At 54.4% G+C, this 27,685-nt stretch overlaps 2 protein-coding genes and 1 long non-coding RNA gene across 11 annotated transcripts; 1 reads left to right on the forward strand and 2 right to left on the reverse strand.

Annotated features, from left to right (window-relative positions):
* Positions 1-85: 85 nt before the first annotated feature.
* On the reverse strand, positions 86-3,626 carry LOC142078482 (uncharacterized). The gene is made up of 3 exons (XR_012672205.1): positions 3,562-3,626; positions 2,545-2,764; positions 86-365 (listed from the first exon to the last, which is right to left on the reverse strand). It is a non-coding gene; the product is annotated as an uncharacterized LOC142078482 (long non-coding RNA).
* NAPRT (nicotinate phosphoribosyltransferase) lies at positions 2,503-10,172 on the forward strand. Of its 2 annotated transcripts, XM_075141037.1 has the most exons (13): positions 2,503-2,699; positions 3,551-3,678; positions 3,784-3,866; positions 4,052-4,182; positions 4,260-4,375; positions 4,486-4,679; positions 4,899-5,039; positions 5,209-5,293; positions 5,592-5,672; positions 6,978-7,080; positions 7,199-7,356; positions 8,628-8,735; positions 8,906-10,172. In XM_075141037.1, exons 1-13 carry the CDS (start codon positions 2,513-2,515, stop codon positions 8,963-8,965), a joined length of 1,575 nt encoding a protein of 524 aa, XP_074997138.1. In that variant the 5' UTR covers positions 2,503-2,512; the 3' UTR covers positions 8,966-10,172. The 2 variants fall into 2 exon arrangements, with proteins under 2 accessions (XP_074997138.1, XP_074997137.1); XM_075141036.1 differs by having other exon boundaries at positions 8,628-8,906.
* Positions 10,173-10,762: 590 nt separating this feature from the next.
* LOC142078476 (ubiquitin carboxyl-terminal hydrolase CYLD-like) lies at positions 10,763-26,889 on the reverse strand. Of its 8 annotated transcripts, XM_075141029.1 has the most exons (17): positions 26,779-26,868; positions 24,603-25,892; positions 24,155-24,231; positions 23,565-24,030; positions 23,204-23,485; positions 22,930-22,999; positions 21,902-22,122; positions 21,311-21,464; positions 19,807-19,945; positions 19,057-19,167; positions 17,651-17,742; positions 16,504-16,570; positions 15,277-15,409; positions 14,846-14,954; positions 14,544-14,662; positions 13,893-14,112; positions 10,763-13,441 (listed from the first exon to the last, which is right to left on the reverse strand). In XM_075141029.1, exons 2-17 carry the CDS (start codon positions 24,603-24,605, stop codon positions 13,257-13,259), a joined length of 2,448 nt encoding a protein of 815 aa, XP_074997130.1. In that variant the 5' UTR covers positions 24,606-25,892; positions 26,779-26,868; the 3' UTR covers positions 10,763-13,256. The 8 variants fall into 8 exon arrangements, with proteins under 8 accessions (XP_074997130.1, XP_074997133.1, XP_074997129.1 ...); XM_075141032.1 differs by lacking the exon at positions 24,603-25,892 and having other exon boundaries at positions 26,779-26,869; XM_075141028.1 differs by lacking the exon at positions 26,779-26,868 and having other exon boundaries at positions 24,603-26,761.
* Between the last annotated feature and the right edge of the window lie 796 nt (positions 26,890-27,685).

A 27,685-nucleotide genomic window follows, 5' to 3' on the forward strand; every position in this document is an offset into this window, starting at 1 on the left:
GATGTTTTTCTCTGCGGAGTGCAACTTCTCCAGAGTGATTTGTTGTGAGACTTTGCGGTATTTCCCTTCCTTGTTCCCTTCATAAAAGGAAAGGCCTTGAGAAGAGGTGACCTACATTTCTGGGTTGGAATGAACATCTGAGTGGCATCCTGTCTGAGTAGCCTGTGCTAAGGGTGTTTGCACTCACCTTTCCCAAGTAGAGACTGCAGTCAGTCTCTACAAAAAAAAAGCCGGGATGAATCACCAGGAAGCATCCAGGAATTGCTGATTTGGGGCTGAATTTCCTCCCTCCTTTCCCTTTGCTGCTCTTGATATCCTGCACAGGTCACTTCAGCTGATTGTTTGGTTCGTTAGGAGCCAGGGGGCTAGAAAAGGGAGGCAGGCGGCATTTCTAACCATAGGCACATGCGGTGCCGGAGTCCAAGGTCCAGGTGCAAGTTGCGCAGTGTGAACACTGAGCAAATAGGAAGTGCCCGTGGGCTTGCGCTGCGAGCACTGGACGAAACCGCAGCAGCGCCCAGCCAGGGCAGTACGCAACAGCCAAGTGACGATGACTCCAGTGCCAGCTTTCCTGGCTGTGCGCAGTACCCTGTGCCCACGTGCAGGTGTCCAGGGAGCCTGGTGTTGAGCAGTGCCCTGCGTGTGCAGTGCTTGGTTGCGGGAATGTCTGGGGCCCGGCTGCCCTGGGCCTGGTGCGCCCTGGGGTGCTCTGTGCCTGGCGTGCCCCTTGGGGCTGGTGTTGGCATGCGCAGTGCCGGAGTTGATGCACGTGGTGCCTGCTGTGCATGGTGTTGGTGTGGCCAGTGTTTTGTCACGCCTGGTGTGTGGCATGTGCCCTGTGCTTGGTGTTGGGGTACCTGGTGTGCGTGGTGCCCGGTGCTGGGTGTGTGCACCACGTTCCCTGCGCTGATGTGCCTGTGACTCCTTGTGCATGGTGTGCTGCCATCCCCAGGGCCCTGCCTGCCTCTTGTCCCATGTGCTGCCATCCCTGGAGCCCCGTGTGCCTGGTGCTGGCACAGCTGGGGCCATGTGTGCCAGGTGCTGGGCGTGCAGTGTCCCGTAAGCCTGGTCGCAGGTGCTGCCACCCTCGGTGCCTTTTGTCCCCTGTGTGCTGCCATCCCTGGTGTCTTGTGTCCCTTGTACCACCCTTCCCCATGCCCAGGGCACACCAGTGTCCTGTGCATCCCTCTCCCTGCTATGGCCCACGTCCCCTGTGTCTTGTGCCCTCCCTGCCGTGCCATGTGTCCCTTAAGCCACCAGTGCCCCATATGTCTGCTGTCCTGTGTGCCCAGCATCCCATGTGCCTGGTGCTGGGGGTGCCTGGTGTCCCATGTGCTGCTGTCCCCGGAGTCGCTGGTGGTCTGGGTGCTGGCAGAGCTGGGGCCATGTGTGCCCAGTCCTGGGTGTGCAGTGTACCATATGCCTGGTGCCCTGTGTTCCCTGTGCTGCCATCCCTGGCGCCCTGTGTGCAGTGTCCCGTGTGCTGCCATCCCTGGTGCTATTGTGTCCTGTGTCCCCTGTATGATGCCATCACTCTGTGTCCCATGTCCCCTGTGTGCTACCATCTCCGGTGCCATGTCTGCCCTGTGTGCAGTGTCCCCTGTGTGCTGCCATCCCATGTGTGTCCTGTATCCCTGTGTGCTGCCATCCCTATGTGTCCCGTGTCCCCTGTGTGCTGCTGTCCCTGTGCCCTGTGTGCAGGGTCCCCGTGTGCTGCCATCTGTGGTGCCATTGTCCTGTGTCCCCCATGTGCTGCCATTCCTGGTGCCATGTGTCCCCTGTGCTGCCGTCCCTGCTGCCATGTGTGCCCTGTGCCCAGTGTGCAGTGTCCCTGTGTGCTGCCATTCCCGGTGCCATGTGTCCCCTGTGTCCCCTGTGCTGCCATCCCCGTGTCCCCTGTGTGCTGCCGTCCCTGCTGCCACGTGTGCCCTGTGCCCAGTGTGCAGTGTCCCTGTGTGCTGCCATTCCCGGTGCCATGTGTATCCTGTGTCCCCTGTGTGCTGCCGTCCCTGCTGCCATGTGTGCCCTGTGCCCTGTGTGCAGTGTCCCTGTGTGCTGCCATTCCCGGTGCCATGTGTGTCCTGTGTCCCCTGTGGTGCCATCCCTGTGTCCCCCGTGTGCTGCTGTCCCTGGTGCCCTGTGCCCAGTGTGCAGTCCCCGTGTGCTGCCATTCCCGGTGCCCTCTGTCCCCTGTGCCGCCGCCCCTGGTGCCCTGTGCCCAGTGTGCAGTGTCCCTGTGTGCTGCCATCCCTGGTGCCCTGTGTCCCCTGTGCTGCCGTCCCTGGTGCCATTGTGCCCTGTGTCCCCTGTGCTGCCGTCCCTGGTGCCCCGTGCCCAGTGTCCCTCGCACCCGCTCCCGCCGCCCAGCAGCACCCCCGTCCCGGCCGCCCCCTCTCCCCGCCGTGCCCCGCCTTCCCGGGCCCACCCGTGTCCCCGCCCCCGCCTGCCCGCGGCCCCGCGTCCCGCCGCCTTCCCCGGCCCCGCCGCTCCCAGGCTGCCCCGCGGCGGGGCCATGGCGCCGCTGACCGATCTCTACCAGCTCACCATGGCCTACGGGCACTGGCGGGCCGGCCGGCACCGCCTCCCCGCCTCCGCCGAGCTCTTCTTCCGCCGCGGGCCCTTCCGCGGCGCCTTCGCGCTGGGCGCCGGCCTGGCCGAGGGGCTCCGCTGCCTCCGCGCCTTCCGCTTTTCCGCCGCGGGTGCGTGGGGCTGGGGGGGAACGTGGGGGACAGCGGTACCCCCTTGTGGGACCCCCCAGTGGGACCTGTGGGGGGACAGAGACGTCTCTCAGAGGGACCTGGGGAACAGGGGGACCTGGGGGGGACAGGGACACCCTCAGAGGGACCAGGAGACCCCTTGGGGGACCTGGGGGGGACAGGGACATCCCTCCGGGGGGACCTAGGGGGGACAGAGAGAGTCCACAGAGGGACCTGGGGGAGACAGGGACATCCCTCAGAGGGACCTGAGGGACAGGGGGGCTTTAAAGGGGGAACTGGGGGGGACAGGGACAGCCCGCAGAGGGACCTGGGAGACAGGGGGACCCTTCAGCGGGAACTGGTGGGTTGGTGGGGACAGGGACATCCCTTAGGGGGAGAGTGGGACACCTCAGGGGGACAGGGACATCCCTCAGAGGGACCAGGAGACCCCTCAGGGGGATCTGGTGGGGACAGGGACATCTTTCAGGGGAACCTGGAAGGAAAGGGAAGGCTAAAGAGGGACAGGGAGACTTAGAGGGGACAGAGACATCCCTCAGAGGGACCTGGGGGACCGGGGGACACTGGGGGGGGACGACGGACATGGAAACTTGGTCAGGGAAACTTGGGGGACACTGGGACACCCTCCAGGAGGACAGTGCTGCCATGGACAGTCCCTCAGAGGGGACCTGGGGGGCCATGGTGCCCTCCTAAGGGCTAGGGACGCTCCTGCCCGTGAGCGTCACCTGCCCCTGGCATGGGGGGGGGGTGGTTCACTCCCTCCAGCCTGACCTGTGCCACGGGACCGTGGCTCGGGGACCACCCACCCTGGTGCCCGCTGAGCTCTGTCCCCGCAGATGTCGCCTACCTGCGCTCTGTCCTGCCCAGCACCACGGAGGACACCTTCTTCGATTACCTGGCCACCCTGGACGCCTCGGAGGTGACCGTCTCTGCCGTGCCAGAGGGCTCCGTCGTCTTCGCCAGGGTGGGATGCACTCAGTACCCTCCCCTGCTTCAGAGGGGCTTTGGGGCCATTGGCTCTTGCGTCCCCGGGGAAGACGGGAATGTCACTGCTTGGCTGTCCCCGCAGGTCCCGTTCCTGCAGGTGAAGGGGCCACTGCTGGTGGTGCAGCTGCTGGAGACCACGTTGCTGTGTCTGGTCAACTACGCCAGGTAGGGACACGTCCTGCTCTGGTCCCCCAGCTGCTGGGGACTATGTCTGTCTGTCCCACTGTGGTCCCTGCCACCTCCCTGCACATCGGCTGCGGTCGAGCAGAGAGGGTCCCGGAGCCCCCTCCCCGCTCCCCTTGGCTCCATGCTCAGCCTGGCTTGGTGTGACCTGTCCCTTCTTCCCCCAGCCTGGTAGCCACGAACGCCGCTCGCTTCCGACTCCTTGCTGGCCCAGACATGAAGCTGATGGAGATCGGGCTCCGTCGCGCTCAGGGGCCGGACGGTGCCCTTTCGGCCTCCAAGTACTCCTACATTGGGGGTGAGTGCTGCCCCGCGGCACCCTGCGGCACTGCGGCCACGCCGTCACCCGTGTCCCCCCTCCGTCCCTCCTCGCAGGTTTCGACTACACCAGTAACGTCCTGGCGGGGAAGCTCTACGGCATCCCGGTGTGCGGCACCATCGCCCACTCCTTCATCATGTCCTTCACCTCGCTGGAGGAGGTGCAGCTCCGGGTGAGCATCACCGCGGGCAGGGGATGAGGATGGGACGCTCTGCCCGCGGCTGCGCTCCCGGCGCCGCGGAGGATACCACGGGGTGTGCAATGCCCGTGTCCCCTGGGCAGGAGCTGCTGCCGCTGGCAGGAGGAGAGCCAGTGGATCTCCCATCCCTGGCCGAGTTGTGGCTGGGGCGGGTGTGCGAGCTGCTGCAGACCGCCCCTGAGAAGGTGAACCGGGGCGAACTGGCCGCCTTCGTGTCCTACGCCATCACCTTCCCGCGGAACTTCCAGGGGCTGCTGGACACGTACTGCGTCAGGAGGTGAGGACACCAGGTCCCCTCAGGGTGGCTTTGCCACCGTGGCAGAGGGGACGGACACATCCCTCCTTGCTCGGTGGCCTTGAAGGAGGGACGTTTCCACCTGGCAGCATCCCTGTGCTTCGCTGTTGCGTGATGCAGGGCTTGGACCCGCTGCTGGACCTACCCTGGGTCACTTGCCCACCCGGCAAGTGACACTAACCCTCTTCTCGCCCATGCCAGGAGCGGCTTGCCGAACTTCTGTGCCGTGGCGCTGGCCCTGCACCAGCTGGGGTACCGGGCCATCGGGGTGCGCCTGGACAGCGGTGACCTGGCCCAGCAGTCCAAGGAGATCCGCCGAGTGCTCCGAGCCTGCGGTGCTCAGTGAGTCCTCCACCAAGCCTGGGTTGGCTGCCACCAGTCGTTGGCTTCCTCACCTTGGGCACCCAGCACCTCGTCCTGCCAGGGCAGGAGCCCTTGCTGCTCAGGGGGGTGCTGCGAGCAGAGCCAGGGGTCCCCGCAAACCCTCACTCACTCCCCTGCCCCCTTCCAGCTTCCAGGTGCCCTGGTTTGAGACCATCCCCATCGCCGTCAGCAACGACATCAGCGAGCAGAGCCTGGAGGAGTTCAGCCGGGAGGTGAGGTAGCTGCTGTCGGGGCTGGGACGTCACTTTGGCTTTCGCTGGCGCTGCTGAGGTTTGGGGTGTGTGGGGTGGACATGAGAGTCACCTGGGACTTTCTCCCTGGGTGAGAATAGAGAAGAGTTTTTAGGATGGAAAGAAATGGCTTCTGGGTGGGACAGGTGGACAGACAGACACCGGGCACCTTCAGGTAGAGCATCTTCTGACCTGCTCCATGGCTCTAGTTTTGGCATGGGCTTAAAAACCAGTGTCAGGACTGGGCTGTTGATGGCCACTGTCTTCTCTGCCGCTTCAGGGGAGCGAGATCGACATGATCGGCATCGGGACGAACCTGGTGACATGTCCCCTGCAGCCGTCGCTGGGCTGTGTTTACAAGGTAGTGGTGACAGCAGCTCTCTGCCGTGCTTGGCTTGTGGGGCGTGGGGCTCCCTGGCTTCTCCCAGGCTTCACACGGCTGGGGCTGCGCAGCAAGGGGGGGATCTGGCCCTAAGGGACGATGCTGCGAGGCTGGTACCATCAAATCACAGAATGGTTTGGGTTGGAAGGGACCTCTAAAGATCATCTAGTCCAACCTCCCTGCCATGAACAAGGACATCTTTCACTAGATCTGGTTGCTCAAAGCCCCATCCAACCTGGCACTTTCAGTGATGGGGCACCCACAACTTCTCTGGGCAACCTGTGCCAGTGTCTCAACACCCTCATCATAAAAAATTTCTTCCTTATGTCCAATCTAAATCTCCCCTCTTTCAGTTGAAAACCATTCCCCCTTGTCCTGTCGCAACAGGCCCTGCTAAAAAGTCTGTCCCCACCCTTCTTATAAACCCCTTTAAGTACTGAAAGGCCGCAATAAGGTCTCCCCGAAGCCTTCTCTTCTCCAGGCTGAACAACCCCAACTCTCTCAGCCTTTCTTCCTGAGAGAGGCGTTCCACCCCCCTCATCATTTTTGTGGCCTCCTCTGGACCTGCTCCAACAGGTCCATGTCTGTCTGGTGCTGAGTGTTCCAGAGCTGGATGCAGTGCTCCAGGGGGGTCTCACCAGAGCAGAGCAGAGGGGCAGAATCCCCTCCCTCGACCTGCTGCCCACGCTGCCCAGGATACGGTTGGCCTCCTGGACTGCGAGCGCACATTGCCAGCTCATGTCCAGCTTTTCATCCACCAGTACCCCCAAGGCCTTGAGCAGCAGGGCTGCTCCCCATCCCTTCAACCCCCAGCCTCTATTGAGACTGGGGGTTGCCCCGACCCAGGTGCAGGACATTGCCCTTGGCCTGGTTGAACCTCATGAGGTTCACACAGGCCCACTTCTCAAGCTTGTCCAGGTCCCTCTGGAGGGCATCCCGTCCCTCAGGCGTGTCGACCGCATCCCTCAGCTTGGTGTCATCTGCAAACTTGCTGAGGGGGCACTCAATGCCACCATCTATGATGTCCTCCTCCTTGGAAATAATAGTTACAAGACCACTGTAACAAGAAGTTTGCAGGCTGGAGGAGGCAGGATGTCCAACTTTGGGGTGGTTTGAGGTTTTTTTTTTATAATGATTTATTCAGCTGGTTTGTATCAGTGGCCTCCCCACCATGCGGGGACACATATAGAGGGGACGGAGCTCAGCACGGTCCCCAGAACCGGCATGAGCTGGTGCATGTGACAAAAATAAGGTGCTCATCCCCATAACCACCTTCTCCTACAGCTGGTGGAGGTCAATGGCTCCCCATGCCTGAAACTCACAGAAGATGAGGAGAAGATGACGATGCCAGGGACTAAGATGATTTATCGGCTCTATGACTCTGCCTGTGAGTTGGGAGGCCCTTTGCATGGTGCTGTCCCATTGACCTGTGTTCCCCTCCTGCTCCATAACCCTGTCACCGGTGTCCTGTGCACCCACTGGTCCCTAACCTGGCACCCTTGCAGGTCACCCCTTCATGGACCTCATGGCCCTGGAGGAGGAGCCCTCTCCCAGCGCGGGGCAGGAGCTGGTGGTTCGTGTCCTGGGGCGGCTCGGCGAGGCCAGCAAGGTCGTTCCCACCACCGTGGAGCCCCTCCATCGCATGTACTTCAGAGATGGCCAGGTCAGGTGTGGTTCTGCCTCCTGGTGCTGGGATGTCCTCCCCTATGTTGGGTGAAGGACCAAGCCAGGGTGGTGGTGTCTTGGCAGTAATGGCAGAATCAAAGGGTTAAACCCCACTGTTTCCATGCATCTGAGATGTCTCCTGTCCAGACAACCCAGGTGCCACCCTGGACATGGTGGCATCGGAGTCCAGCGTGGAGCTGGCTCGTTGGGGATTGGGGCTGTGGCCAGCATCCTACACAGACATGGTCATAAAATAGAATAGAATCATTAAGGTTGGAAAAGACCTCCAAGATCATCGAGTCCAACCGTCAACCCACCACCACCATGCCCACTACACCACGTCCCTAAGCGCCTCATCTACACGTCTTTTAAATACCTCCAGGGATGGGGACTCAAGCACTGCCCTGGGCAGCCTGTTCCAAGGCCTGACCACTCTTTCAGTGAAGAAATTTCTCCTAAGATCCAATCTAAACCTCCCTTGGCGCAACTTGAGGCCATTTCCTCTCATCCTATCGCTGTTACTTGGCAGAAGAGACCAACCCCCACCTCACTACAACCTCCTTTCAGGTAGTTGTAGAGCGCGATGAGGTCTCCCCTCAGCCTCCTCTTCTCCAGACTAAACAGCCCCAGTTCCCTCAGCCGCTCCCCATCAGACTTGTGCTCCAGGCCCTTCACCAGCTTCGTTGCCCTTCTCTGGACACGCTCCAGCACCTCCATGTCCTTCTTGTCATGAGGGGCCCAAAACTGAACACAGGATTCGAGGTGCGGCCTCACCAGTGTCCAGTACAGGGGCACGATCACCTCCCTATTCCTGCTGGCCACACTATTTCTGATACAGGCCAGGATGCCGTTGGCCTTCCTGGCCACCTGGGCACACTGCCGGCTCATGTTCAGCCGGCTGTCAACCAGCACCCCCAGGTCCTTTTCCTCTGGGCAGCTTTCCAGCCACTCTTCCCCAAGCCTGTAGCGTTGCCTGGGGTTGTTGTGGCCGAAGTGCAGGACCCGGCACTTGGCCTTGTTGAACCTCATACAGTTGGCCTCAGCCCATCGATCCAGCCTGTCCAGGTCCCTCTGCAGAGCCTTCCTACCCTCCAGCAGATCAACACTCCCGCCCAACTTGGTGTCATCTGCAAACTTACTGAGGGAGCACGCGATCCCCTTGTCCAGATCGTTGATAAAGATATTGAACGGGACCGGCCCCAAAACTGAGCCCTGGGGAACACCGCTCGTGACTGGATTGAACTCCGTTAATGCATCTCTGTCCTGCAGGTGTGTGAGCCACTGCCCAGCCTGCTGGAGGTGAGGAGCCACGCGCAGGCGTCCCTCAGCCTGCTCAACCCCGCTCACCGACGGCTCCATGAGCCGCAGCCGTACCCGGTACGTCCACCTCTTGCCGGGCACCATCAGTACGCACCCGGGAACCCTGCCTGGCCCCGGTGGCCTGGGCAAAGCCAGCGCGGCTCCCCTGCGGAGCTGCGGCGGTAGGTGGATATGGGGCTCCCCCCTGGGGAGCGCACGCTCACCGTCCCCTCTCGCTCCCGTGCCAGGTGGCCGTGACGGAGAGGCTGCACCGCCTCCTCGCCGAGCTGCGGCAGGCCAGCCAGTGAGGGGGTCCCTGCTCGCCCCCCACGCTGCACCAGCCCACACTGGGCACAGCCCCTGCTCTTTTCAAGACCAGGTGACTAACTGGGAATTAACGGTTCTAATGACGTTGCTGTTGCATGGTGCTGGTCCGAGGACCCTGCAGGAACTGGAAGCACAGCTGGGCACAGAGGGATGGGGCAGGCAGAGCTGGGAGACAGCTGCCCCCGCATCCTCTGGAAGCGGTGATCCTTCCCTGCCTGCCTCCATGGCCCTGCCAGCCCTGCACCTTCTGCCATGGCAGTGCTGCCCGCCTTGGTGGCCCTGCACCTTCTGCCATGGCAGCACTGCCCGCCTCGGTGGCCCTGCCAGCCCTGCGCCTTCTGCCATGGCAGCGCTGCCCGCCTTGGTGGCCCTGCCAGCCCTGCACCTTCTGCCATGGCAGCGCTGCCCGCCTCGGTGGCCCTGCCAGCCCTGCGCCTTCTGCCATGGCAGCGCTGCCCGCCTCGGTGGCCCTGCCAACCCTGCGCCTTCTGCCGTGGCAGCGCTGTCCGCCTTGGTGGCCCTGCCAACCCTGCGCCTTCTGCCATGGCAGCGCTGCCCACCTTGGTGGCCCTGCCAGCCCTGCACCTTCTGCCGTGGCAGCGCTGCCCGCCTTGGTGGCCCTGCCAGCCCTGCGCCTTCTGCCATGGCAGCCCTGTGCCTTCTGCCCTGGCAGCGCTGCCCACCTTGGTGGCCCTGCCAGCCCTGCGCCTTCTGCCATGGCAGCCCTGTGCCTTCTGCCGTGGCAGCGCTGTCCACCTTGGTGGCCCTGCCAGCCCTGCGCCTTCTGCCCTGGCAGCGCTGCCCACCTTGGTGGCCCTGCCAGCCCTGCACCTTCTGTGGTGAAGCTCCTCAGTGGCACTAGAGACCAACTCTAGAGTGCACAAGAAGGGGTCCATGCTGGGAAGGGCCAGCTTGTCCCTCAACCCACGTCCTGGGGGAGATCTGTGGCAGATGCACTTTGCACTTCCTATTCTAGGCTTTGGCTCTGTCACCACATTTTATCTTTCCATTTTGTATGCGTTCCCTGGGGCGTGGAGGCCAGCTGGAGGTTGATGCCGGTTCCAGGTTGATGCCTGCACTCTCTAACCTCTTGTTCATAGAGGAAGCGTGGCGCTAATCCCCGCAATTAACTTCATCCTAAGCAAAAAATGAAATAAAGGCCTTTACCCACTACGGCTACGGCCATAATGTGTGGCTGCCCTGGTCCTTCAAAACACTCGTTGCCTTCAGCTTGAATGTTTAATTCAACGTCCTTCCCTTCAGTTTATGATTGAATAAAGTTGGAATAAGAAAGTAAGTGCTGACATGAGAGGACCTGGGGTTGGCCCCAGCAGGTGCCTCACAGCCCCATTTCATGGCATCCTATGACCGTAATTCCAACAAAAAACCTTTTATAGCTCCACTGGGGATAGATCTCATGCCCAGGCAATGACTGTTTGAAGGCTCTATCAAAACAGGGTCAAGAAAAGTTGTTGCATGGAATGGAAAAAAAACCTGCACAGATATTGAATCTTCTCTGAGACATGCATGTTTTCTCCAATCCTACCCAAATCCGTAACAGGGAGGTAGTAAATCCTTTCCCCTGAGCTTGTAAAATGTCCAGACCCAGAGAGGCTCAGTGAGGGAGGGCAAGAGGAGAATCCCCAGCGAGATGCACCTGCGCATCCCCAAGCACCAACCCTCTGCCTACATTGCACACCCCCCAGGAACAGCTGTGGTTTAGATCTTGTTTAGATCTTTGCAGCACATGTTGATGGGGGAAAAAAAATTAAAAGAGCTTAACGAACAAGGCCTGGTGGTCTCTTGTTTCTAAAAAAACCCAACGAGCTGGACCTCCCTCTTGCAATGATCCAGCTGTGGGCACTGTATCACACAGCATTTTAAGAGAGGAAAAAACTGCAGAAAACCCAAGAACAGTTTGCTATTAAAACTTACATTTTTAGAACAGAAGCATCAGAGATAAAAGAGCCCAACCCCCAGCATACCTGAGTAGAGACTGTCCTGAGTTCTTAGGAGAAAAGGAATGAAAAGCAACATTAAGTAGACAAAGACAGCGAGACAGCAGCACCTTAGCCCTCTCTATGGTCGCAGAGGATCAGCCAGAGGTTTGTAAGTCAGTTCACAAGCAGGAGCAGGGTAAACCCATCCTCAGGACCATCCATTGCTAGATCTGCCACCATCTCTCTTACCCCTAAACAGACTCTTCAACCGTTTTGACTCTGTCTGTTTTGAGAACCATTTTGAGTATCTCCAAGGATGGAGACTCCACCACCTCTCCGGGCAACCTGTGCCAGGGCTTGTCAACCTCCTGGTGAAGAAGTATTTCTTGATGTTCAGAGAGAACCTCCTGTGTTTCAGTTTGTGCCCATGGCTTCTGGTCCTGTCACTGGGCTCCATGGAGAAGATCCTGGCTCAGTCTTCTTTGCACCATCCCTTCAAGTATTTATAGACATTGATGAGATCCCCCGAACCTTCTCTTCTCAGGCTGAACAGTCCCAGCTCTCTCAGCCTTTCCTCGTAGGAGAGATGCTCCAGTCCCTTCATCATCTTCGTGGCCCTTTGTTGTACTCTCTTCATCCCTTTTGTACTGGGGAACTCAAAACTGGACCCAGTACTCCAGGTGTGGCCTTATCAGTGCTGAGCAGAGGGGAAGGATCACCCCCCTTGACCTGCTGGCAACACTTCTCCAAATGCAGCCCAGGACATTGTTTGCCTTCTCTACCATGAGGACACATTGCTGCCTCGTGGTCAACTTGGTGTTGAGGACCAAATGCTCATCCTGAGGGACATTTGGAAGCTGAATTGGACAGCATTGCTCTCAAAACATTAACTGTGAATTAACAATCTGGGTTCATTACACACCGGCTGTCTTTTGCGGCCACCACATATAGAAATAAGGGACACACCAGAAAGCCGATACAACCATCAAGCTGTTGAGGTCCCAGTTAGCATCACAACCCTGCTGTCAGCAAAAAAGATCCTAAACCACGCGTATCGCACGGCCCAAGCCAACAAGACCGATAGAAAGCTACAGGCTGTGTATTACAATTACTGCACCCTGCATTAAAGGGGAAAAAAGAGCAGGAGGGAGATTACAGCTGCACATCTGGGGCTGCTGGATGCGTCCCTCGAGCTTTTGGTGTCCGGTCAGTGCAATCTGGAATCTGGCCAACCCAGTTCATATAGCACTGACTCCCATAACAGCTTCCCACTGCCATGACAGGATGTGCTTAATGACAGAGAACCCCCCGTTCGCAAATTTAAGTTATTTAACTTAAGGAATACCAGCTCCCACTCAGAGACCCTCATCCTTACTGCAGTCACGGCAGAAAATGCAAGAGTGCTCATTTATTCCATTTTTGCCCTTGGAATTCTGTTACTGATCTTTGGCAAGATCTCAGAAGTGGATGCAAAGATGGGACAGTAAGTGCTAAAAGTGAGGTTAAAACACCCGATCATGTAGCAATAGTGCAGACTTTGCAAAAAAGAGGAAGCATAATGAGCTTACATGCTGTCCCTCTGCTCCATCTTTCTTCCAGTTTTGTTCTTACAAAAATATGTATTTTTAAAGCATATTTGCAGCTCAAGACATCCAATTAATCTCATGGTTGAAAATAAGGGATGGTGGGTAAAAGTGCCAGAGTATTAGTGCTGGATAAGGGAAGTGCAGACAATTCTGGGACCCAGCTTTAGATGTGGAGTCACATCCCAGACCTCAAGAAAAACCCTCGTCCTGACCCATCTCTTGACCACACTGGTGCAGCTCACACCTTGTTTTCTCACTCCACAAATCCACGTGAAGATGTCTTACGCAGGGCGAGGCTGTGGTTTTCTTGCGCTCTTTGCAAACCTGAGGGTAACTGCTCGTGTTTTGATTAGATGCTGGTCCTCAGCTTTGGAGGGAAGGGCTGGCAGGGAGAAAAGGATGTTGGGGAGGACTCTCAGGTAGGGCAGAGCTGCAGAGTGCCTGCGGAGGAAGGAGGGTGGAAAGGGAAGGTAGGAGATGAGAATGAATTTGAATGTAAATAATTCAGAGTCCAGGTCTGCTGGAAGTACAAACTATCACTCAATAAGGCCAGATACAGGATTTAACAAATCCAGACAGGCTGATGTGGATAGCTTGGTACCAGACGCTGGAAGAGGTAAGAAGAGGCAGAAGTGCAAGCTCAGTGCACCCAGACTCAGCTGCTTTCACCGATCACGAACTGCAGGGTTGATCCAAGCTCATGTTTCCGATGCCTCACCGCTCTGTGCCACCAGCCCAAGGCAGTGTCATTTGTAAAGCGCCATCTTCTTGCTCTGGTACATGTACATGTAGGCGTCGCAGAAGAGGCGCTTGGCCACTCCATCCATGTCCCGAGGTTGCTCCAGGGCCAGCACAGCCAGTGGCAAGTCCAGGTATTTGGCAACTTCGGGACAGAGCGTTACCGTGGGAATGTTGAAGCCGTTTTCATCACCTAACCCAGAAAGAAGGAGAAAAGTCCAAATCAGGTTCCAAGGGACAAGTACCTACAGCTCAAGCAGATACCGTCACACTCCACAGTAACGTAGTGCCTTAGCTGAGAGATCTGGAGGCCAACAACAAAGTGGGGAAGGACAGGAGAACAGTCCTTGCCCACATGGCAGCCAGTCCCAGCTGCCTCCACAACTCCCTTGTTTGAACACAGCCAGAGGACGAAAGCACTAGGAGGAACTCGCACGTGCTTGGCCTGGCCATACTCTTCTCTGGGGTCTACTTAAATGATCACTGTTGGAAGCAGGGTCCAGAGAGAGCCTAAATCGTGTAGGGGGCTTCAGAGGAATAAGTGGACTGACCAGCGCCTACACAACGAGCATTGCAGACCCTCGCAGCTGCCCACCGTGCAGCGCCTGGCTGCGATCAAAGCTCCAAGCCCACCACGTCCTCACCATGCCTGTCAGCCATGCTGTCAAAGAACATCCAGTGTTCGTTCTCAGGGCCGTATTTCACAAAGGAGACGTAATGACTGGTCTCGATGCAGAGCACCGCGAAGAGCTCCATTTTCTCACGAGGGACCTGCTGGCTGCCCCAGGAGATCCGGCTGTGAAACTCTTCTGGGACGTGCAGCCTAGTTGGCTTGTGCGTTTTGCGTCGGTAGTGGGAGTGAACCTGAGGAGAGATGACGGGGTGGCACTGCTGAACGGGCAGAACTGAACCTGGCCTGCCAGAAAGTGGGCAGGGGTCAGACCCCCGGTTTATTCCCCCCTGATCTGAATCCCATGGTCCCTGCATGCCAGGGAATGGCATTGAGTCAACAGGCTGGCAGCAAGAAGCTGAGATGGGAGCCTGCCACCCTCTAAGAAAGGCCAGAAAGCTGTAGGAACGCTCCTGGTGAGACAGCGTGGAGGGGCCAGCGCTCAGTCTGTGCAGGATCAGTGCTTATTTAGGCTCTACGTAAGCAGAGGGTTCAATAACGTGTGGTGCCTAACCCCACCCGCGCAGCTGATGGGGAAAGCAGGGGAAACATGGGTATTTTGGGGGGTTCAATCTGCTGTCAGCCACCAAGGCAGCTTTCATGAGCAGCCAAAGAAAATGAATACCTGTCTGGAGCAGGAGCTGCAGAACTGCTTCAGGCCCGTAGCTGCAAATACCTTGTCTTTGAAACACTCCGAACACTCCAGGGTGGCAACGTTGCCGCACACGCAGCACTCCCTGGGACCTGCAGGACACAACAGGATGCGTCTTCTCCAGATCTCACCTGAAATCCAACTTGTCCTGCCAAAACTGGTGTTCAGGGAAGAAAAATCACACCCTGATCCCACCTTACATCTGCGCACAACACAAAAGAGGCGAGACCTGTCACCCGGCTGCTCACAGTCCCAGCCGTTGCCCAACAACTTACTGTCAAGCAGCAGATCTGTTATATCCAGCTCCAAGGAAGGAATGATTTTGCTGAACATTTTATATTCCTTCCCAAAACGTGGCATTTGGATAATGAAGCAAGATGGGATCTGGGAAAAGAAAGGCAAACGAGTAACTCTGCCAGAAGAGACAAGCCCCAGAGACTCTTCTCTCCATATTGCTGCTGGGAGTAAAGACTTTCTGCTCCAGTTATTCACGAGACAAAACGGCAACAGGGAAAGCATAGCCCTCTTCCCAGGTCATGCTCAGTTTCCCCGAGGCCTCTCTCTTGTGGCTGTATGCTGCTGCTTTGCAGTGTTGGATATAAAACACACTAGAGCCACCGCAGACTCACTGGCAGGCACAGGTACGTTGGAGGAAGCAAGAAAGAGGCAGCAGATAGCAGCGTAGGCAGAAGGTAGCTGGGCTCACCTCCACTAGCTTCAGATCGGAGGACAGGAAGGAGTGTTCCACTAACTGCTGCACGTCAGGAACCACCAGATCCTCCTGTTTGTCCATAAATATCTGGTAACAGTAACAGTCCTGCTCCTTCTGGCCTCCTGACCTGCAAGGAGTGGTCACGGGGCTTGTTTACGTGGTGCCACAAACATCTGAGCTCCCGGAGGACATACGGGTTTTGTCCTGCAAGAGCTTCTGGGCCCAAGGCACCAAGGGCTGCTTGGTGCGACACTGACGCGAAGCCCTTTTTCCACCCAGAAATACAGAAAACATGTCATGAGAGGAGGATACAAGTACCATCTTCAGTCTCATTATCCGGCCATAGCATCACATCCTGCTCCTACAAGTAAAACTCGGTTTCCCCTCGTCAATGTAAATATTAAAAGACATTTCAGTATTTTTTTAAAATCCACTGCGCTATGGCACAATCAGCAAACTCCTTCTCAGATGAAAGATCTATTTATAACTGTACATACAAAAGCCAGAGAGCAAAACTCAGTGCATTCAAAAGGTGAGTTGTGTGCAGAAGATCTCCCACAACCCCTACGTCCCTGAGCTAGCAGAGAAAGGATTTCCTTCAGATGACCCTCTGCAGGGAAGCTGCAGTACAGAGTCTCCTTTGTGCTCAGCCTTTCCGAGTACTTCACGATCTACGGCTTGACTGACGTCTCAACAAAGAAGCACAGAAACCGAACAATCCCCTTCTATGCTCCTCAACAGCACAGTTATTTTTGGCTTCCTTCAACCTCTCATCCTCTTTGTAGAGTCCTGAAAAACTGGGACTGCATCCATGGACTGCCTGTTTGAGAGGCTGCAGGACCTGAGCCAGCTTGACAGTCTGGACACAACCCAAACGCATCCAAAGGCTGTCAAATCCTGCTGGCTCTGCACTGAAGTTGGACACTACGTTTCTCAAACCACTGCTGGCTCTCCCTAAGGATAAGACAAGGTTTTAATCATCATTTTCTGAAGGTGGCACCTCCAGGGAGAGTTTAGAAGTGTCTTTTCCTGGATGCGTCACCTGGGACAAGATCACAACAAGCAGGATCACACGGACAGCAGAGAGGAGCTGCACACAACTCACTGAGCTGTGCCTCCAAAGCCTCCGTGAAAAGGTGCAAGCAACACCCAGCGATCGTGAGCTGGATAACTAATGAGCCTGGTATGGGTAAATTGTATCGCTTAGATATGGAAACTTACTGCAGTTTCAAGAGTGGCTCTATTCCCAGGATCTGATGCATGATGAGATTGAGGAACTCCTCAGGATCTGGAAGGTCAGAGAAAAGCATGGGTCACACCACACCAGGAATGCTGCCTTGCCTCACAGCATCCAGAAGGCAAAAGCTGCCAGATAAACATGAGCCAGCATTTCGCGCACCTGGAATCTCCTCTTTTACTCTAGGTAAGGGGACAACTGGGCTGAAAGCTGAGAGCACTTGGTTAATGCAGAAATCCTAGGGTGAGCATGAAAAAAAGCAAGCCAGCCCTCAGATACTGCACTCTTACAAGCCAGGCCATCACAGCAACACTATCTCAGAGACCTTAACGGACAGTTACGGCTAACACCAAAAGTATAAACTCAAAGTGAAATCTGGGACAGCTACGGAAATTCAAGAAATGGAACAGTTAAACTATCCCTGGCTAAAATAAACACGCAACAGTACAAAACACAAGTGCTGTTCACTGACAAGATACCTGCTGTTTCTGGAAGAATCAATGCCACTTGTTTAGTATCTAGGTACTTAGAGATCGTTGCAGCGATGTTTGGCATTGGTGTAATCCGTTTCCTTGTTGTAAACTACATGGGGTCTTGCTGTGCATGGATGAGAACGTGGTGATTGCAACTAGAGATTGGTGGGTTTCAGCTGTAGGTGTTTTCTGACTTATTTTAACCAGGCTACAGTCTTTGAGGAACCTCAAATAACTTATCGGAACTCAAAGACAAGTTGATCTTGGCAAAATGATAAATCAAGCTGGATTCTAGCAGGGACATCAGGGATGGACTTATCAGGGTGTAACTCAAAGTATAAAGGTCAAGGAAATTTCTCTTGTTTAAATTCTGTTCACACAGATCTTCCTCTCCCCTCCGGGCAACAGCTACCACCAGGTAGAGACCCAGCAATTCCTATCTTTCCATCAAACTTCAAGACAAGTTTCAGTTGAAAAGTCTGCAGAGTTTTAAAAGCTGAAAGTATTTTACATGTGCATTTTTACATAAGTGAACAGCACAGCAGGCAAACTAATGCACGTGCCTGGGAGAAGCGTACAATTAAGCTGTCAGCCTGGTGCCTGGATGAGGCAGCGCACAGCGAAGCAGCCCGGGGAAGGCCGCAGAGAGCACATTTACCTTTCTCAGCGTTGGTAAAGCTTGAACACTGGCCCTTTTCAGTTAGCTGCTCCCTAAGGTGCATCACACTCCTAGCCCTGACGAAGCCAGTCCTAGAAACAAGAAGCAGCTGCAGACAATCTCTCCAGTGTATTTAAAATCACAGAATCATTGAATGGTTTGGGTTAGAAGGGACTTTTAAAGATCATCTTGTCCAACCTCCCTGCCATAAGCAGGGACATCTTTCACCAGATCGGGTTGCTCAAAGCCCCGTCCAACCTGACCTTGAACACTTCCAGGGATGGGGCATCCACAACTTCTCTGGGCAACCTGTGCCAGTGTTTCACCACCCTCATCGTAAAACATTTCTTCCTTATTTCTAATCTAAACCTACCCTCTTTCAGTTTAAAACTGCTGACCCTTGTCCTGCCACTACAGGCCACGGTAAAAAGTCTCTCTCCATCTTCCTTATAAGCCCCCTTTCTATATTGAAAGGCCACAAGGTGGTCTCCCTAGACCCTTCTCCAGGCTGAACAACCCCAACTCTCTCAGCCTTTCCTCATAGCAGAGCTGTTCCAGCCCTCAGACCATTTCCGTGGCCTCCTCTGGACCCGCTCCAGCAGGTCCATGTCTGTCTGGTGCTGGGGACCCCCGAGCTGGATGCAGTGCTCCAGGGGGGTCTCACCAGAGCGGAGCAGAGGGGCAGAATCCCCTCCCTCAAGCTGCTGGCCACGCTGCTCTGGATGTGGCCCAGGAGATGCTTGGCTTTCTGGGCTGCCAGCGCACATTGCCAGCTCATGGCCAATTTTTCATCCCCAAATTCTTCTCTGCAGGGCTGCTCTCAATCAAATCTCAGCATCACAGAACACCCTAGGGTTGTATTTCCGCAGACAATGCCAGGATGCTGGTCCTCAAGGAAGATGCTAATGTCTTATGTTCAATCAGCTCTCCATGCCTCTCTTCCACACCTCTCTAGGGAGGATGAAGAAATAACCTGGTATCTTTGATTCAAATTCCAGAGAATTTAGCTCTCATGCCATGGTCTACCCGCATCCAGCCTGGCATTGCATACTGCCTTTGGGTCTAACTGCTGATGAAAGCAATGCCATTGCTTCATCAGCTCCAGGGTTCCTCCACAGAGGTGATCTCAACCCCAGGAATCTCCCTTTCATCCTTTCACTGAGAACTACAGCTCACAAGGCTTCCTTCGGAGCAGGAGAGACTCATGGACACGCAGAAGGAGTCATGACAGCCTTGCAACCTGAGGAAGGGAACAACTGGAAGAGAAACCTGATACGAAGACCTTTGGATGTGGCTGGCAGGAGAAACCCTCCAGGTAACGCTGTCCCTCAGTGATAGGTACCATCTGGCAGGGCAGCAGAGAAGGCAAATGGACGATTTCCAGGATTCCCACATACTATACTCACTTTCGGAGGGGATTAACAATCTCATCCCGCAGAATGCTCTGGACGTTCCTGTCACACAGTAGGAAGGGCTTGAAGAGCATGGAGTCCAGCACGGACGTACAGGAGAAGAGGCTGTGAAAAAAGTGTGCTGTGTAAGCCTGATGGGTTTGCAGCAATAGTTGGAACCAAACCGTTGTGCCTGGCGAGTTGGTGGCTTTTATTTTCAACAGTCCATGCATGCAGTTACAGAAAGGTGAGTGACAGCGCATCTCCGCAATGAGATAAACCTCATCTGGTTTAATGAACACTGGTAGTAAGCAAGGAAACAGCTCAGAGAGAATGAAATCTCATACTTTGCAGCCAAAACCGCTCATGGGGGGGGCACCACTGAGTCTTTTCCTCTCCAAACAGTGCACAGTGAAGCTGGGACCTCCTGGGCCGTTTCTTTGAAATGTTTCCAGCCATTACCTCCAGTGACAGAGTCAGCACGGTCCAAGTCCAGAGAGCTACGATCTCTCACTGCCCTGTATGACAGACACACGGGTACCTTAGGTACTCATGAGGGATACTTCAGGGCCTGGGAACGTACCAGATTAGGAAGGAGATCAAAAAGCAGCAAGCATCGAGGCTGCGTCTCCGCACAGTTCTGTTCTGCTCTATACTGGGTAAATTTCCAGCCACCTTGGAAGTCCAGGGAAGTGCTGCAGTTTAGGGCTCTGCCCAATTAAAAAAGCACTCCTTTTATAAAACGGCAACACCCAAGCTCCTTACCTGAAGAGAGCTGCATCCATATAGCAGGAATTACAGTGGCCTTGGATCCCCTTCATCCGCCCTCGCAGGACACGCACCGCTGCCTCGTTCGTGAGGGGAGGAAAACTGTCTGGAGCCTGTGGAAGAACTTCCTGCCCTCCTGCAAAAGAAAGAACAGAAGCAACTCCCTTTAGCTTCCCACCTCTGCCCTTCCCCGATGCCCCAGAAGTCTGCTCCGCTCAGAAGTCAGCACCACGCTCTCCTGCGCTGCTCCTGCTGGGACTCAACCATGCTGGGATGAAGACTCGTCTCTTGAGTAATTCACCTACTGGAAACGGAGACAAAACCAAACCATCTCTTCTTCACCAGAGACATGCCCTAGCAATCCATACTGCCTCTGCCATCGTTATGCCAAGACAAAAAGAGCTACAAACGAGCTGATGCTGTGTTATGTGCAAGCTTGGGATCTCTCTGTTGACAGACCTGCGACCTCAGTAGCAAGGGAACAAACGGGCAACTGTGCTTTAATAGCCTCATCCCGCTGGCCAGTCGTCTCCTTAAGCTTCAAAGGTGGCTTTCTCAATCTGGTCTTTTCTGGTTTCTTCAGCGTTCTCCCCTTGTAATTCAATCCCCTCTCTTCAGCATATCCTTAAGACGTTCTTCCTTGTCCCTACGCTCAGTTTTTGGGCAGTCCCTACAGGAATCGTGTCTTCTCGTTTACAGTGATCTCATTTACAATTTCTAAATGGCTAGTTCACACTGTCTTCTCTGCTCTGGAGGAATTTCTTCCTGTTCAAATGAAAATACTGACCTGTTCTTCCCCGCATCTTCTTGTGAATATCTTATCGTCACATCAAGCTCTAAGTTAAAATTGATTTAATCCTCTCTCCCTTTCCAAGCTCCCTCTTCTTTCTCAGCCCCCAGGTACAACACCGTTATCGCCTGACATCCTGGCCATGGGCCCGAGTTACCCCTCCAATTCTCCAGAGCCATGTGCTTGGTCTGTGTTTGCAAAACATTTAAGATATGGTAGCTTGGCCAGGCCCTATAACTAAAAAACTTGTCCGCATTCAAATCTCAATTACACAGGACCATTTCTTCTGCCCTGAAAACCACAGGCAGAAGAGCTCTTGCCTTGCTCGCAGCGTTCACAATGCTTTGCAAAGACTTGCTCTGGACTCCTATCCTCTGTCACCCCCCAACATTTCCTACCAGCTTCCCCTTCTCCAATACATCCATGCCACCGAGGCCTCATTTTCAGAGCCTCTCACAATATGTTGCCCTATATTCAATGCCCTAGTCTATGTTATCCCTGTATTAAATTACTTACCATCTCTCACACTTGTGGGGCATGCCCTATAAATACCACCATGGCAACCTCAGCATCCTTAAAACTGACATCTTTTGGAACACTCAAAGAAAGCAAAGAATATTAAACCACCGATTAAGACGCTGCGCGTGAGACTTCTCCGTAGCGTGCCCTGTCCCAGCACGGCACTGTCTCCCCTCTCCCCGGAGAACTTACTATAATCCACGAGGCTCAGGTCACTGTTGCGCGAACACTGGAAGCGAACGTCGGGCTGGCAGGACTGCAGCTTCACGAAGAGGCCGCGCTTTGGAGCGCAGTGGAAGTAGTATTTGCCCAGCCATTCGCCAGCAGTCACCCCCTTATCTTCATCCTGGGAAAAGAGCATTGAGGAATAACATGAGAGCAGGCTTTCCACAAATTAGGTGCAACCCCCCCATTTAATATCTTAAGAGCTGTGTACAGGTTTGGTCCCATTTTGTTGACTGTTTTTATTTATTCTGGTTATGTTTTGAACTTATTGATGCCATTTGTAGGATTCATGATTATTCCGTCCCACGTTCCAGTAACGTTGCTCTTGAAAAGAGCAAACCAACCCTCGTAATCATGCCGCGGGCTCTCCTCCCCAGTTTAAGGAAGGGCACAGTTGTGTGCTTGCCCTCACAGTTCACACTTTGACACGTCAGAGGCCCAGGTCAAGCTGTGAGATACACATCTACAAGCTGAAGGTCTTTAAAGAGAAAAGAAGAGCAACCCAGACCTGCCTGTTCTGATGTACAATCTCACAGCAGGAAATATTTTGCTCCTTACCAGTTCAACTCCTGCCATTTTGTGCTTAATTTGGGGCAGGTAGCCCAACCAGCGGATGATTCCTGAAACCTGATTTCCCTTGTCCAAGGTGATCTGGACCATGGAGTTCACCTCCAGGCATGAATTCCCACTTTCACACTCTTCACCGCTCTCGCTTATCTCTCGTTTCATTTGGTTTGGGTGTCCCAAGCCCATGTCGGACTCAAACGGGGAAAATAAACCTAGTGGGCAATACAAAATGTCAGGTGAGGTAGGAAGTCAACACGTAATGACAGACACCTCTGGATCTCGCCTAATACCAGGTCTATTTTGAAATTATAGACCACACAGACAAGCATGAAGCTGAGCACCAGAGACACAAGGTGTAATTCTCAGGACATATTTCAGTAATACGGCCAAGCTGGTCTAACAGGCTGGGAGGGGACGATCCTGCTCCTTGTTTCCTCTCACCGGCCCTGGAGCTAATCCAGCTCTTCACAGAGCCGTCTCAGGCTACTGAAAAGGCAGCAGGGGGGTTATTTCCAAATTATTTTTCTGCCTTCAGTGAGATGAATCAACTCAGTGAAGAGTCTAATGACACCTCCCCTCGGGCTGGCCCTGACAGCTGCACGGTGTCTTTTGATGGCAACAGAGGGATTCCACTAATTTCTTGTCTTACCCAATGACTCACACCATCGCTGCTGGCATCTGTGCCTTTGAGTTCGTCTGGCATCAGGATAAGGCTCCTGCTCCACCTTCTACAGCTAAATTAAAGACTTTTTAACCGGTGGTGCTTTCTCCCTAGGAAATACTTCTGCACTGCAATCAGACCCTCTCTTCTTCTTCCTGATAAATGAGGAGGCTCAGCTTGAGTTGCCTAATGCAGAGAAACAGAACTCGAGACTTTTCTATGGACCTTCTCTGCCTCCTGAACGACTTAGTTGGGACTAGCTGAAGCTTTTGTTGGACTTTCAGCTCATCAGCATCCTGCAGAGAAGAAATAAATGCTAAATCCCCACACAGGGCAGATACATGTGATGATAACCTACTTTGCAAGCTTTCCTTCACAACAGAGTCCAAGGGGATTTCTCTGAAAATGTCAGTTGTTCCTTCTTCTTCCTGAAAGGAGAGAAAAATCTATCAGCTAAATGCTTTATCAGACATAGGACATTCCCGGAATACAAACCAATTTTTCAAACAGGCCTGAAAAGTAACCTCATGTCCCTTTTGGACATTCCTTCTCATTCTCTTTAATGTCCCACCATAATATAGTTTTTAAAAAAATCCCCCCAAACCAAGAAAAGGCAGGAAGACGGCTCTTACCGGACAAACTTTAACAAACCATTGGGTTCCCTCCCTGTAAACTGCCATCGCTATTCCTTTTGTGAGGACCTCGTCCACGTAGAAGCTAACTGCATCTCCCACTTTCACAGGAACCCCCTCCTCCGTGTCTGGTTTTGGCTTCTGTTTCACGTAGTCGTCGTCCTGCACGGGAGTAAACTGGACTCTGCTAAACGGCAGGAAGATCCCGCAGTTCCGCTTACACTTGAAATACTCAGTGCCGTGATAAGATCCATCGCTGCGCCCTCTGTTTTCACCCTCGCCCTGAAAACACACCAGAAAGGCAGGTTACATATACAAACATAAAGGGAAAATAAGCAACTTACTTTCTCGGCCACTTTACCTGTAACTCCACCCCGAAGAAGAACGGAGAGAGCACAGCCGAAGTGTTTTTGTAAATGCTCCCGATGTAGCGGATGATACCAGGGAAATGTTGCCGGTCGACCTCCACCATCACTTTTTGGCCTGGCACGGCCCGCAAAGCTGCTTCTAGGCTCAGCCTTTCCAAGAAGTAGTTCAAACGTTCGTTGTGGCTGCTGACGGCCAGGAGGAAAACGGCCGACTCCTCACGCACAGGCTGGAGGATTTCTACGTTTATCGTGACGGTGGAGCTGTCATCCAGCATGATGACTTTCAAGAAGCAAGCCGGGGGCCTGTCATCGGAGAAGTTGCGCAGGTAACTTCTCTCGCTGCAGAAGCACATGTTCCCGGCTTGGAAGTACTTGCTGCCATAGGCACAGTCTTCTGTCAGGATGTAATAGCAGTTTCCGTCCCCTGCTGAGGGCAGGAGGCTGGTCATCGTCATTCCCCTGGGTTGTGAGAAAGGAGAGAGTCACACCAGTGAAGATACACGCATGATAGCACAGGAGCTCAGAAGAATTCAGGTTGGAAGAAGTCTCGAGCCCAACCCCACGCTCAAAGCAGGTTGCTCACCCAGTTGAGTTTTGAGTATCTCCAACGACAGAGATCCCACAGCCTCCCTGGGTCCCTTGTTCCAGTGTTTGATCACCCTCATGATGGAAAAGAAAAAATTCCATCTAAGCAAGGTTTCCCACGTTCCTGCTTGTCCCCGTTGCCTCCTGTCCTCTCACTGTGAATCCATGGGACAAGTCTGGCTCTGTCTTCTCTACTAAACCCTCCCAGTAAGAAGTTGCACAGAGCAGCATCTCGTCTGTCCTGTTCTCTACAACGCTGTACAGCCAGAACGGCCTCGTTAGATTCCACCTCCTGCTTTCTTTTAAGATTTGCAGGAGTGGGGCAAAGGCTAAATTCTGCCTTTTAAAAATTCTCTAAAAAGGGAGTTCTAGTCTGCGACTACAGCTCTTTGACGTTGTGTTAAAGCACATTAATATTAAAAACATACGCAAAGCACAGCACCTACCATATTACTATGCTGAGGCACTAAAGATCACCATCTTTCAAAACAAATTATTAAAAAAAATTAAGATATCTGGAATCAGAAGTACCTTTTTGCAGTAGTTCAATTCTAGTTCAATTCTAAGTTTTCATGCAATTTACCCCTCCGCATCTCATTTTTGACCATACCTCGCATAGCCAGGACCCAGATTTTTGTTACAACATAAAAAAAAGGGTGAATATAGAAACTTCTTCCTGCAGGTGGACAGGACTGGTTGGCCCAACCTGGCCAATACACAGAAAATAAGAGACGTGCCCATTTCTAGGCCACGGAGGAAATTAAGGAAGAAAAGAAGATGACTCTGCTACGGGCAACATGGTAGAAGTTTCTTAAGACTTGAAAGTGGAGAGAGGAGGAATTGAGCAGATGCAATTAAGGGAAGTAGAAACACACTCGGGGCATTGCGGCAGGAAGCACAAATGCAGCTGTTCGCAAGAATAATAAACGGGTGGGCTGGGAGGAAAACATAGGCAGAGCTTGAACAGAAAGGCTGGACGGAGATCAGCAAGGAGGAGGGCAGCGTTACTGGGAACTTCACTGGAGATTAATATCAAGAGAGCTCATTTTTTAAAGTATTAGGAAAAGATAAATCACTGCGTGTGCTGGAAAAAAAAAATCACCCGATGCCTGATCAGATCCTGGAGCTTTCCTTGTATTTGGGCTCATCATGGCAGCTTCCTACAGGAGCTGTCTCCCTTTGAGTCTTATTTTTTAACCTTAGCAGGCGGGAAGATAGCTCAGAGACCCGATCCAAACGCTGCTGTACTGCTTTTGGGCAACGCTCGTTTGCTGCGGCTGAAGGTCTGGTCTCAAAATGGAATAACCCCCTCAGAAAATCATGGGTCTCCTCAAGTAGCATCCACTTGGGTCTGCCAACGTGGCTAATTTCACGCGTATAGCCAGAGATTCAAGAACCAGATGCGTGGCACCGAGGCAGGGCCCTGCCACGGTGGTGCAAACCACGCTCACGCTCTTCCTTTTTTCTACCGAGGGACTCCCGCCAGCAGGACACCAAATCCACCAGCGCAATTCACTCCGGGATGAGCACCTCGAAGTCGCGGGGCACTAAGGGGGTACACAGGAGCGGCCGTCCGAGGGCGAGCCCCCCTGCTTTGCAATAAGCAAGTTGGGAGGTGAGAGCAGGCTGTGGAAGCGGAAGAAATCCCGTGGCGCGCAGCAGTTCTCTTATTTGCCATCCACGCAACTCGCTGCTGACGTTTTAGAACTCTGCCAGTGGGGCAAAGGCTTGAAATTCTGTGATTTTTTAAAGGACAGAATTAAAGAATAACGTTCTGTGTCCCAAACCCCTCTACTCAATCTTCCATTTTCAGAACCTCGGTTTTATTTCACTTTTTTTTTTTTTTTAAAGTTCTCTCTCCACAAGGAATACGATAAACCTCACTGTGCTTTAAATGCTGCCAAAAGAAGAAAATCAGAATAAACTGTTTTCCTCATTAAAAAACCCTAGAATAAACCATTTTCCTCACCAAAAAACCCTAGAATAAACCATTTTCCTCATCAAAAAACCCTAGAATAAACCATTTTCCTCATCAAAAAAACCTAGAATAAACTGTTTTCCTCATCAAAAACCCCTAGAATAAACTGTTTTCCTCATCAAAAACCCCTAGAATAAACTGTTTTCCTCATCAAAAAACTATAATAAACCATTTTCCTCATCAAAAGACTACAATAAACCATTTTCCTCATCAAAAGACTACAATAAACCGTTTTCCTCATCAAAAAACTAGAATAAACCACCTCTTTAAGAACAGAATATGCACGATTCCCTCCCACGTTAATAGAAATAAAGGCAAATCCAGGCCAACGTGTGATATATGGGCTTGTGGGGCTGAAACCTGATGGATTACACCGAGGGGAAGCTGGAAAGCGCCAGATAATTAAAATTAAAGCAGTAAATTGAGGCTGGGGTGGGGGAAGGCTCTCCCCCGAGGTACCGGGGAGGGGGGGGGGGACACACACACGGCGGCGTCCCCACAGAGCAGGCCCGGCGGAGGGCCCCGCAGGGGACGAGACGGGCCAGGGGGCAGCGGGGGGAGGCTCCGCTGTGGGGCGACGGCCGAGGAGGGGAGGCCGAGGGGGGGGGATCCCGGCGCGGCCCCCCCCGACCCGCCGCTCTCACCGTCTCCCGCCGCTGCCGCTGCCCCGGCCCCGCTCTTCCGCCTCAGGGGACGCCACCACAGAGCCGCGGGGAGCGCGGCCCAGAGCGGCGCCGGCACTTCCGGCCCGCCCCGCTGCCGCCGGCTTGCCAGCCAATAGAGAGAGGCGGAAGTGGGGGGTGGTGGCGAGGCAGGTAGCCAATGAAGGGGAAAGGGCGGGGCGGGGATGCACTGCCCCGCCCCCTGTTGGGCGCTGGGTGGGGCCGGAGGGTCCCCGCGGGCTCCGGTGTCGCCAGGGCCCTGTGTGCTGTGTCCCATGTCCCCAGAGCCCCGCGTCCCCATGGCCCTGTGACTCTGCATCCCCATAGCCGTGTGTCCCTATGGCCCTGCGTCCCTGTGTCCCCATAGCCGTGTGTCCCTATGGCCCTGCGTCCCTGTGTCCCCATAGCCGTGTGTCCCCATAGCCGTGTGTCCCTACGGCCCTGCGTCCCTGTGTCCCCATAGCCGTGTGTCCCTATGGCCCTGCGTCCCTGTGTCCCCATAGCCGTGTGTCCCCATAGCCGTGTGTCCCTGTGGCCCTGCGTCCCTGTGTCCCCATAGCCGTGTGTCCCCATAGCCGTGTGTCCCTATGGCCCTGCGTCCCCGTGTCCCCATAGTCCGTGTGTCCCCATAGCTGTGTGTCCCTATGGCCCTGCGTCCCTGTGTCCCCATAGCCGTGTGTCCCCATAGCCGTGTGTCCCTAGGGCCCTGCGTCCCTGTGTCCCCATAGTCCGTGTGTCCCCATAGCTGTGTGTCCCTATGGCCCTGCGTCCCCGTGTCCCCATAGCCGTGTGTCCCCATAGCCGTGTGTCCCTATGGCCCTGCGTCCCCGTGTCCCCATAGCCGTGTGTCCCCATAGCCGTGTGTCCCTATGGCCCTGCGTCCCCGTGT

Source organism: Calonectris borealis, chromosome 2, assembly GCF_964195595.1.
Source record: "Calonectris borealis chromosome 2, bCalBor7.hap1.2, whole genome shotgun sequence".
In the NCBI taxonomy this organism is placed as follows: Eukaryota; Metazoa; Chordata; class Aves; order Procellariiformes; family Procellariidae; genus Calonectris; species Calonectris borealis.